At 43.4% G+C, this 12,624-nt stretch overlaps 1 protein-coding gene across 1 annotated transcript in view; it reads right to left on the bottom strand.

The window, feature by feature from the left end:
- Window positions 1–12,624, bottom strand: part of LOC124619443 (NACHT domain- and WD repeat-containing protein 1) — a 578,477-nt gene that overhangs the window by 141,333 nt on the left and 424,520 nt on the right. Inside the window, exon 8 of the mRNA XM_047145830.1 lies at window positions 9,706–9,837. Coding sequence (XP_047001786.1) covers window positions 9,706–9,837 — 132 coding nt within the window. The remainder of the gene's footprint in view (window positions 1–9,705; window positions 9,838–12,624) is intronic.

The raw sequence follows: 12,624 nt of genomic DNA on the forward strand, positions 1-12,624 counted from the left end.
GAATGCTGCATGTGAATATACTGTCAGTGAAACAAAGTTTTCAGATTTGAGGAACCTGTTCATTCTGAGAAAAATAAACTGTTGAAACTTGCCCCAAAGCTAGTGAGAAAGGCAGTATATCCAACTTCTATTGAGAGACAGAATGTTACCCTTGCTCTCAGTGTTTTTGATTCTAAAAATGTGGCAGTACTACAAATTTTGAAAAGTCAGGGGATTGAGATTTCTGATGGCACTATTCAGTTTTTGAAATTAATCATTAACTGGTGGACAGTTTCTAATGTACAGCATCCCATGAAAGGCAAATACACATCAGATGATAATTCTAGTCCAATCACTGGACCTACTGACTCCAAACTTGTGTTTCTTGAAAATTTGAAAACATTTCTTGATATCTGGCATGCATTGCCTACTCATGGAAAATTAACTAATGAAACATATACTGCTTCCTCTCACACACTTGCAACAACAGTTCAGTCATGCAGATACATTTTTAACACTTACAACTGGCCCTACAGCAAAATTACATACCAACACTTTAGAAGAAAGATTTGGAGCTTATAGAAGGCTAAGTTGCTGCACATACAATCTTTCAGATGAGCAAATCTTGGAATCTGAGAGGAAACTGAAAGTAATAAGTCTACTAAATCTCAGATCTACTAAACATGGTGAATTTACATTAAATGATTTTGCAGCAAAAATAAATTACAGCATAAAATACCAAACGTATGAAAATTTAGATAAATTAGAACTTGCTCTAGAGGAACTAGCAAACATTCCCATGATGGATGAAGACTTGAAAGTCTTGGTTTGTATTGCTAGCTACACCATCAAAACAGTGCTTGAGAAGCTGCAAAAAGGTGGAAAATGTTCAGGCTGTGAAGAAATGTTGCAGACACAGGATGAAATTTTGTTGCAGTGTGAAACCAAAGAACTCCTTTCCTATTTCAACCAACTGAATCATGGGGGATTGAAGTGTCCTTCTTCTATAATGATTTCCTTGTGTTGTAATATACATAAACTTTTTCCAAGTTCTGATTAGCAGCACATATGAACCAGAATTCCTAAAACTTGAAAATCAGAGAGATGCAGTACTTGCCTTAGGAACTGAATTGTGTGAAAATGCCGTTAGTAACCTCAGTGATGTGTGCAAATGTGGCATTCCTCGAAAGACAATAATCAAGAAAAGTATTAAAGTGCTTTAAAATATTTTTATTAATAATTACACAAAACTGTTGAATGAAAAGTGTGTTTCAAAGGAAATTGCTCGAACACTAGCCAAACAAAAAAGAGGAACTCACGAAGACATTGCAGCAAGAATAACAAAACGCAAAGTGGCCAAGCTGAGCAGCAAATAAATCCAACAGGTACTCAAAATCAAACACTTCTAACATATCACGTAATGACAGTGACTAGAATTAAGTGCATATTGAGCTTTAGTTACACGTTTCATTTATTATTGCTATGTAGCTTCTATTATGCAAATTATTATTAGTGTCCAAATATGCCATTTACATGTGTTTTGTAGAGGTTTTTTGGATTTGATTTTGAGTTGCATCTCATAATTTTACTACGTCATAGTTCTTATTACGTAATTTGTGGCTTTAGTGACAACTTTTTATTTAAGTTTGAAGATAGAAAAATACATAACAATACATTTCTTACGCAATTTAGAATCTACTTTCCATTTATGAAGTTTGTGAATTATTCGTATTAGGGTAGCGCTGAAATACTTGGCCTACGATGGCCGCCATCTTGGTTTCTGTGTTGTGGTCTGATGTATTGTAGGTGGTGTTGCATATATGTTGTTAGCGGCAGAACTATACCAACTGGAAGTGCCATTGCTTGGCAGGAACCCTTGTGAGAAGAGTGTTACCCATGTAATTTTCGTGACAAGGAAAATATGAATGCAACTGCTCATCATTTCACTCGCAGCAATTTTAAGTTGTCGTCCTAGGCTGCTGTCTAACCACACAGTAGGAAAGAGCCACATATTCAGAAAGAAACAGTGAAGTATTCGTAACAGGGAAGGATATGACTGCTATTGTTCCTTGTTTCACTCACAGCAATTTAAGCTGCCCTCTTAGGTTCATGGCCCAGTTGCTTGCAAGATAAATTCAGTACAGAAGGTAAGAACTATTGATTTTTCTAGATAATTTCATGGTGTCAAAGGGGACAGAGAACTCTTACAGGAAATGAATTGTTGGAAAGTGTTTGAGCGATTAAAAACCTGCACGAAAGTACAATTTTATTTACATGACAGCTGTTTCCAACCATAAGCCAACAAGAAAACACGCTGTACTCCAGTACAATTTTTTCCAGTGTATGATTATATAATCTGTTCATTCGATAATTACAGAAATGTTATGAGGATCTAAGAAGTTTTTTTCAGTTGCTGAGAACTACCACATCTTTATTGCAGGAAGTTTTATGTAAAACATAGACACACTTTATAATTGTACTTCCCAAAGGCTAATTACAGAAACCAATTTGTCCAATTAATGTATATACTAGCCACATTTTAAAATGGAAGTATAATTATGGCGTTCTTTGTTGATGCAGAAATAGCAAGTCGCATCAAGGTTCAGAAAACCATGTTAGAGTGTATGCCCCACATAACAGGCTGTGTAAGTTAATTCAGAGGACAAAGGAAGGCATGGGAATATCATGTAAGCTACACACAAACTAACCTTCGTATTGTGGGCAGCTTTACCTTCATTAACTTATCAACAACCGAAATCACTGTAGCGCACTAATGCGTCGGCGATTGCACCGTAGATAATAGTGTTGTTTATGGTGATTCCTACTAATTGGATTTTGAGCTCAGTAGCTTTATGCTATCATTTGACAAAGGGTGTGATTTCACAGCGAGTTTCATCTACCTTGCTTTTATTTAATATGTCAGGTGTCCTCCACTGTATTTATAAAAACAAACAAATCTTGATGTGGTTCCCCCCCTCCCCCCTTACACTTCCCCCTCAGATCTATACAGGAACTGGATAAAGTAATATTTATTTATAATTATTTTGTGATTCTTCTATTTCTCCAGGCGTATCTCATGACGAAATAAATCTCGGGTGAACAGCCTGGTTTGAGTGTACAAAGGATACAATGTTCGTGAGATTGATAATGGTCTTCCCCCTATCTTCAGAGGGCCGTTTCTCCGATATACGTTCAATCTCAAGAATATAGAACTAGATAATGACGCGATCTCGGTTCCCAAGAAAGGACTGAACTTTGCTCCGACACCTAAAGATGTACCCATAGCCAACATCATCAGTGCAGTTGAACAGACAGCGGCTCGACTCCCACCTGAGGCAGCAGAAGAGGTGCGTCGCCAAACCTGCAGGGCCATAACTAGAACTAGATCTATGGAACCGAATATTTCCAAAAAAGAGAGGGCGGCCATCCGGAAGCTAAGAGAAGATCCAGGCATAGTGGTCTTACCGGCAGGCAAGGGTAATGCTACGTTAATCTTGTCCCACCAGGATTACACAATGAAGATGCGGGACCTGCTAGATGACACTGCATACCACAAGACTGATACCGATCCTACCAAGAGGGTCGAAAGGAAAAATTTGGCGCTTCTCAAAGATACCGGCTTCCCTGAAGAGATCATAAAGAAGTTACGACCCAGGGCCTCTGTTCCTTCGAGGCTGTACGGCTTACCAAAAGTCCACAAGGAACACGTCCCGTTACGTCCTATTGTCAGCAATATTGGTGCCCCGACGTATCCTCTCGCCAAGTACCTCAAGGAGCTGCTTAGCACTCACGTTGGGACATGCCCACACCATATCTGTAACTGTTCGGATTTCTTGCGACGCATCAACCACCTCACGATTAAGGAATCTGACATACTTGTGAGATTCGAAGTGGTTTCCCTGTTTTCTAGGGTTCCGTTACCCGAATCTCTGGAACTCATCGGCCGGAAATTTGACGAGTAAACCACCGATCTGTTCAGACATGTTCTAACGTCAACATACTTTCTATTTGACAGTGACTACTGCGAGCAGACTGAAGGTGTTGCTATGGGGAGTCCTCTCTCTCCCGCCGTCGCTAACATGTACATGGAACATTTCGAGGGAGAAGCCTTGGAGTCAGCGCATCTAAAAATGGTTCAAATGGCTCTAAGTACTATGGGACTTACCATCTGAGGTCATCAGTCCCCTTGAACTTAGAACTACTTAAACCTAACTAACCTACGGACATCACACACATCCATGCCCGAAGCAGGATTCGAATCTGCGACCGTAGCGGTCGCGCGGGTCCAGACTGTAGCGCCTAGAACCGCTCGGCCACACCGGCCGGCCAGCGCATCTAAAACCTACCTGTTTCTTCAGATACGTGGATGACACGCTTGTTATTTTGCCACGTGGAAGAGACAAGCTGACGGAATTTCTCGCACATCTCAACTCAAGACACGAGAATATCAAGTTCACTAAGGAGGTAGAATCGGATGGGATGCTCCCCTTCTTGGATGATCTCGTCAAAAGACGAGATGACGGCAGGTTGGGGCACAGCGTATCTAGAAAAAAAACTCATACCGACTTATACCTATATGTGGAGAGCTGCCACCACCCTGCTCAGAAGAACGGCGTGCTAAATCTCTTGTACACACAGCTCGCACCCTCTCTGACAGGGACAGTCTCCAACAAGAGTTGGCCCATCTGAAGTCCGTGTTTCTGAGGAACGGTTATGAGGAAAGGCAAATCTGGGATGCTCTACGTCCGACACTCGCAACACAACCGGCGGAAACTAATGAAGAACCTGTGGAATAGTCGACCATGGCATTTATTCCATTTTGTGCGGCCTTATCGGGAAAAGTTGGACGCATTTTACGTAAATATGAAGTAAAAACCGTCTTCTGCCCTCCAACTAAAACTAGAACACTTCTTGACTGTGTTAAAGACGAACTTGGTTTACGTAAATCAGGGGTCTATAAAACACTGTGCCAATGTGGCAAGGAATACATAGAACAGACAATTCGCACCATTGAAGACCGATGTCGTGAATACGAACGGCACACGAGATTGCAACAGCCTAATAAGTTTGCAATCACCGAGCATTGCCTGTCAGAACTTCACGGCATGGATTATGACAAGACCAAAGTCCCAACATAAACTACGAAATATTGGGGACTATATCATCAAAGAAGTTATAGATATCAGGGTAAGAAAACCTGAACTGATTCGTGACAGCGGCTATTCCTTTAACCAAGCTTGGGAACCACCCATTACTCGGATTAAGGAGAAGATAGAAATATCTGAGAATGTACTGACTTCGATGACAGGGGTGGGGGAGGGGGAGGGGGGAGGGGAACCTCCGAAACGCCGCCGGCAAACAATGGAAGTGGGAGACCAAGAACGAAGTGCTCAGGTTAAAAAGGGTGTAAGACAGGGATGTAGTCTTTCGCCCCTACTGTACAGTCTGTACATCGAAGAAGCAATGATGGAAATTAAAGGTTCAGGAGCGGAATTAAAATACGGTGAAAGAATATCAGTGATACAATTATTATCCTGAGTGAAAGTGAAGAAGACTTACAAGCTGTGCTGAATGGAATGAACAGTGCATTGAGTACAGAATATGGATTGAGACTAAATCGAAGAAAGACGAAAGTCATGGGAAGTAGCAGAAATGACAACAGCGAGAAACTTATCAGGGCTGATGGTCACGAGGTAGACGAAGTTACTTCTGATACCTAGGCAGGAAAATAGCCAATGAGGGAAAGGAGGACCTAAAAAGCAGACTAGCTAACGGGGCATTCCTGGACAAGAGAAGTCCATCAGTATCAAACACAGGCCTTAATTTGAGGAAGAAATTTCTGAGAATGTATGTCTGGAGCCCAGCATTGTATGGTAGTGAAACATGGACTGTGGGAAAAGCGCAATAGAAGAGAATCGAAGCATTTTTGACGTGGTGTTACTGAACGAGAAGGTTCTGCGATGAAACGGAGAGGAAAGAATATGTGGAAAACACTGACAAGGAGAAGGGACATTTTTCAAGACGACAGGGACTGTAAAGAAAGAGATTGGAATACATCCAGCAAATAATTGAGGACGTAGGTTGCAAGTGCTTCTTCTCTGAGGCGAAGTGGTTGGCATAGAGGAATTTGTGGCAGGTCGCATCAAACCAGTCAGAAGCCTGATGCCGCAAAAAAAAAAAAAAAAAAAAAAAAAAAAAAAAAAAAAAAAAAAAAAAAAAAAAAAAAAAAAAAAAGATATGCGATATGACACACTGCAATAAAGGTCGCACAAGCAAACAGACGCAACAGGCGGAAGTAGCTTCGTGTGTGGCACACTGCTGCCAGACTTACCGTGGACAATTCCACATATGTCATACATTTACTCAATACTCGAATGAGGTATGGCTCTCCTTCCAGCATTAAATGTCAGCTACGTTTGGTACCTAAAATGCACCAAGTGTAAAGACCCAGAGACTACATTACTACTGCACAACTTCTCAAAATATATGCTGTGATTTACTTAATTTCGTCGTATCAGAGTAACTGTGGGCAAAAGGGAAAAGAAAACCAGTTCATTATCAAACTGTGATATCAGATTATAAGAAGCAAAGTGAGAGCAATGTTTTTTACGAGACAATCTCCTCATAATAGAATGAGAAAGATTACATAGCGCCGGCCGGAATGGTCGTGCGGTTCTAGGCGCTACAGTCTGGAGCCGAGCGACCGCTACGGTCGCAGGTTCGAATCCTGCCTCGGGCATCTATGTGTGTGATGTCCTTAGGTTAGTTAGGTTTAATTAGTTCTAAGTTCTAGGCGACTGATGACCTCAGAAGTTAAGTCGCATAGTGATCAGAGCCATTTGAACCATTTTTTGATCACATAGAGGAGAATGCACGCTTCTCATAACAATGGTTATTAAAGTTTTATGCGAAAAATAAAAGTTTTACTGAGAAACTAACTACAGAGACAGCTGTGCCATTGTTTCGTCTACATAACACAATTTTTTTGAGACACATCAGACGTGTATGTTGCATAAAAATGCATCTGAAGTGTTCCAGGCTCTGCTTTACACATTGGACTTTCCTTGTGCTGCCCCATTTGTAGGTTTTAATTGCCTTCGTGAATGCCACCAGTCAGCCTGGTAACATACAAAAACTGTGGATGCAACACTAACATTGTTGACTTGACAACTTGAAATTTCTCTCTGCGTGTATTGTACAGTACAGTTACGTGGAGCAACCGACACACTATATTGCGACGGGCTGTACAACACAGAATTGTATTGGTCCTGCATTGTTGACGTCCCAGTTGGAACCAGTTACATTACTTTCATTACTTTTTTATGGTCTCAACCAATGCGGGTTGCTTCTGCATCGTGACACCAGTTGCATTGCATAGCGTATGATATATCATATCGCCTCAGTGAGACTCAGACCTAACTTTCGCTGCTAGATGATGATTGTGGACTAGTAGTTCAGCCAGCCACCACTCTGCACAGAGCTTGAAAGAATATTCAGAAAGCTTGCAATAACATTCAACAAGACGACACACCGCATGTCTCTAGCATAGCCTACTTATAAGACATTGATAAAAGCAGTAGAAGAGCTCTTTTTTAATTACTCTTATATGTCATCCTCTTTGGTGTATCCGCGGGCCCAACCGAATAGCGCGCGCGCCCTGCCGTCGCATCGTTTGCCACAGTTTCCCGTCGCGACCGCGGGCGGCGCATGGCGTGCCGCCGACCGAAGACGTCGCGCCATTGCTGAGCTGGGGCCTACAGCGCCCTCTGGCCACACGATATAACAGGGGCGCTGGCCCCGAGTCTGGAGTCTGGCAGACAGCTCGTTGCAGTTGTCAGTGCCGTCGTTCGTTGTCTGGTTAACTACCTCGCTGTGTGATTCAGTATTGTATAACGACTTAGGCCACGAATCAGGAATATTCTTTGGATACTAACTGGAACTGTATCTACGATTTTAGTCACCACCTGGTCACATCCTACTCCATATCCACATTATGGTTGCCACGCCCGGGCAGCCATAAAACTCTTCACAACCATACCACACTGCTAAAGGTGCTGGGTGTCTTATTCCAAAAGTATATTCTTCCAGATAGTGGATCATATGTGTTCCACATTTGTCTGACAGTATTCCAGACATTTCAGAGTTACGCTTACATGTCACCACTTTTTTACTCACACGACCAAAGTAATGTGGTTTTGGGTTTATTGCGAGCTGGTACTAAATTTGTTAGAAATAGCCACTGGCATTTCTTTACCATGCTGGAACGTGAATGTACACATGCACAAGTACACATGCTCGCGCTCGCTCACATACGCACGCACACCTGCATGCGTGCATGCACGCACACATCTCCTCCCCCTCTCTCAGTCCTCCCCCTTCTCTCTGTACGTCTCCTCCTCCCCCTCTCTTAATCTTCTCCTACCTTTCTTATTTCCATCACCTCCTCTCCTCACCTCCTCCTCACTCCCTCTTCCTATCCATCTCCCCCTATTTCTTTCCATCTCTTAATCCACCCTCACTCTTTCCATGTCCTTCTCCTCCTCATATCTTTGACTGTCTCCTCTTCATCCTCCCTGTCTTTAAACATCTCCTCCTCTCCCTCCCTATGTACATATCCTCCTCCCTCTCTCTCTGATCATCTCCTCTTCCCTACTCTCTGTGCACATCCCCATCCTTCTGTATCTCTCCATATCCGCCTCCCCCTCTTACTTCATCTCCTCCTCCCCACCTTACCATCCATCTCCTCTTCCATCTCTCTGTCCATATTCTCATTGCTTCTATGAACATATCCTCTTCTCCCTTCCCCTATCCATATATTTCATCTTCTCTCTCTCTTCCCATCTCTTCCTCCAACCTCTCACTGTTCACCTTCTCCCCCTGTTCCTTTTCCATCTGCCTACTAGCCCTCTTCATCTTTCGTCTATCTCCTACACATCCCCACCTCTCTGTCTGCCTCCTTCTCCACCTGCTTTTCAAAAATGGGTCTGAGCACTATGGGACTTAACATCTGAGGTCATCAGTCCTCTAGAACTTAAACCTAACTAACCTAAGGACATCACACACATCCATGCCCGAGGCAAGATTCGAACCTGCGACTGTAGCAGTCACTCAGTTCCAGACTGAAGCGCCTAGAACTGCTCGGCCACACCAGCCGGCCTCCTGGTTTTCCATCTGCTCATTATTCCTTCGCTCTTCCACTTGCCTCCTAAACCTCCCCTCCTACTACTCTTGTCTCTGTCTCCTGCTCACCTCTCTCTTTGACACCATTTTCCCCTTGAGTTTATCCATCCCTTACTACCCCTCTTAATCCATCACCTGCTCCCCTTTTCTCATTCCCATCATCCTCCCCCTCTCACAGTTCATCCCCTACACTCCCCTCTTTCTCCTCAGTCATGCACCCATAGCGCTGTGCACATATAGCCCCTGGAACGCATTCAGGGCACAACATGCCTGTCATGCAAGGCAGCCAAGATGCCAGTGCTTATCAATACTTTTCACCCCCATCTCTACGAGAGATAGGTTGTTCCTGCCTTCACAGTATGTCTTCAAATTTGGTTGAAAGAGATCTAGTCGTTTAGGAGATGTGGAACACACAGACAATGTGATGATCTCAAGCTTCCTCTGTGTCGATCATGTGAGAAAAGTGTGTGTGTTATAGATCGTACAGTCAAGCCTATATAAGTCATAATGCTGGATGTGTAATGTAAACAGAAGAATGTAACTTACTTGTTCCACAACCGTTGTGAGGTATGTGTCTCGGAGTTCTTGTGGGAAGACGTTAACCATGACAGCCAGTGTGCGTTCAATTTCAGAGCGCCATTCGCTGAGCGCCCTCTCCTTTTCATCTGGACAGTTCTCCTGAAAGAAATTAGAAATACACAAAGATGACATACTCTTTCCGTACGCTAGTAGCTAGTGCCTAATATGCTGATCAGTTATTCCACCTGCTATGCATTCACTTTATTCATTACGGATATCAGTGAAATGAACATTTGCAGAAAAAAGTGTTGAGGAAAAGCATTGAGGTTGGCTGAAGTTGTGTTCCATCTATAGTTTGTTCACAACACCCTGAACGAGAGCTCCCTAGTTCTGAATCGGCTAAAGGCTGTAGAAGTCGGTGGACTTCGAGAGACCAGAGTTACGTGTGCGGCCGTTGCCAACGTTAGTGATCTAACAAATGGTTCAAATGGCTCTGAGCACTATGGGACTTAACATTGGAGGTCATCAGTCCCCTAGAACTTAGAACTACTTAAACCTAACAAACATCGCACACATCCATGCCCGAGGTAGGATTCGAACCTGCGACCGTTGCGGTCGCGCGGTTCCAGACTGAAGCGCCTAGAACCGCTCGGCCACACCGGCCGACTGTGTTCATATAGCTGAAGCTCATAATGTGTGGGGAAGTCTGAAGCGATGTTTATTCATAGGTGGATGACAAATAGTTGTAGATGATGCTAATAGTATCCGTGCAATAACAGACGTTCATATCAATTTGAAACTAGTGAGGTGAGAGATATCACCGTGTACCTTAACCCCTCACCGCCAATCGATAAATTGTTCAGCGACACACGTCACTCCTGAGATACTCGTCGTTGCGCTAGTCTAAACCGAAGATTACACTTTACTTTTGCTAGAAACTGCCTCAGATGCAGCACACAGAATATCAAAACACTGGTGACGATCTGCAGCTATAGTAATATTACGAAATTTTGTTGTGGTTGCGAATATTTTTGACATCAAATGTACTAGGTATGGAAATCACTCCTATCTGGTAATACATGAAAATTTTTGCCAAACTGGGACTCGAAACCGGATTTATAGGTTATCACGAGCTTTCACCTTTACTGTCTCGGCTATCCGTGCACGCTTCCAGGAGCAACGTAAACTTCCATATACCATAGTGTCTACACCACCATTGCTCTCAGCTTACCTGGATTCCCGCAACGGGGCTAATGAGACAGATGCGTTCGACATTAGTATTATCCTCCTTTTATACGTCCACATTGTAATATCTGTTATTACAATGTCTGTTCTATCAAGCATGCATGCATGATTTCCATACGTAATGTAGATGATGTCAAAGATGTTCGCGATTGTGACAAAATTTCAAAATATGTTTACACCTTAAAGCTGACTCAAACAGCTGCCCGAGTGGTAGCGATGGACGATTATAAGAAAGAGTCGATTAACTGGTCTTTTTCAATTACCATTATCATATCGATTAACTGTATGCTAATAATCGATTTTCGAGCAATTACCATGTTAAATCTTTATTTTTATAGCTACTAAACATCCCCGTAAAACTATTTTTTACAATAAAAATGTTTGTTCTACCAAAAATAACATTACTCTGTTAACAAAGACTCTGTAGTGTACATCGTAACGAGTACCCACCACTGAGTCTCGAACGGCGAGCTGTTGCTGTGTCCCCTGTCTTTTAAAACAGTATTTCATAAGTAACACATAGTAACTTGGAAAGTGGACATAACACTAAGGTTTGGCTGTGGATGGAAGTCCTCCCGGCTCATAGGCGGGCGGGGTGTGGAGGAAGAATGCCATTGTGGCCACTGCTGTGTGGTGTGTGGACTTGAAAGGGAGAATGTTCACTTACTTCCGTCCAGCGCTGACAACTCATGGGCTTATCAGCCTCATACCGATAAGCAGCTATGGAATAAATTACCGAAGTGACAAGTGCTGGTGAAAGAACATCATAGAGACGCTCATGTTCAAACACACTTGTTACATTAATTTTTTGTGAATTTTCACACACGTAACCACGCTATTAAGTTAGACTGCCGATGTTGGGCGCATGGTAAACAGAACGTAGTCGACACGAAATGGTCCGACCTATGTTGACGTTACACGATGAATAAAAGAGGACAGTCGGACTTCTTTCGATAATAAAGTTATATAGATAGCACGTCAACAACACTCAACAGGTTTTGAAACAAAATGGAAAAAGTGCATTACTAGAGCATTGAAATTCACGACATACGAAAATTCAGTTTACAATGGAGCGGGAAGGCTCTTCTATAAATTCGTTGGAACTTAATATGGTTATTAGTACAACAAAATATACTCTTGGAAATGGAAAAAAGAACACATTGACACCGGTGTGTCAGACCCACCATACTTGCTCCGGACACTGCGAGAGGGCTGTACAAGCATTGATCACACGCACGGCACAGCGGACACACCAGGAACCGCGGTGTTGGCCGTCGAATGGCGCTAGCTGCGCAGCGTTTGTGCACCGCTGCCGTCAGTGTCAGCCAGTTTGCCGTGGCATACGGAGCTCCATCGCAGTCTTTAACTCTGGTAGCATGCCGCGACAGCGTGGACGTGAACCGTATGTGCAGTTGACGGACTTTGAGCGAGGGCGTATAGTGGGCATGCGGGAGGCCAGGTGGACGTACCGCCGAATTGCTCAACACGTGGGGCGTGAGGTCTCCACAGTGCATCGATGTTGTCGCCAGTGGTCGGCGGAAGGTGCACGTGCCCGTCGACCTGGGACCGGACCGCAGCAACGCACGGATGCACGCCAAGACCGTAGGATCCTACGCAGTGCCGTAGGGGACCGCACCGCCACTCCCCAGCAAATTAGGGACACTGTTGCTCCTGGGGTATCGGCGAGGACCATTCGCAACC

The sequence above is a fragment of the Schistocerca americana genome, chromosome 6 (genome assembly GCF_021461395.2).
Source record: "Schistocerca americana isolate TAMUIC-IGC-003095 chromosome 6, iqSchAmer2.1, whole genome shotgun sequence".
NCBI classification, from domain to species: domain Eukaryota; kingdom Metazoa; phylum Arthropoda; class Insecta; order Orthoptera; family Acrididae; genus Schistocerca; species Schistocerca americana.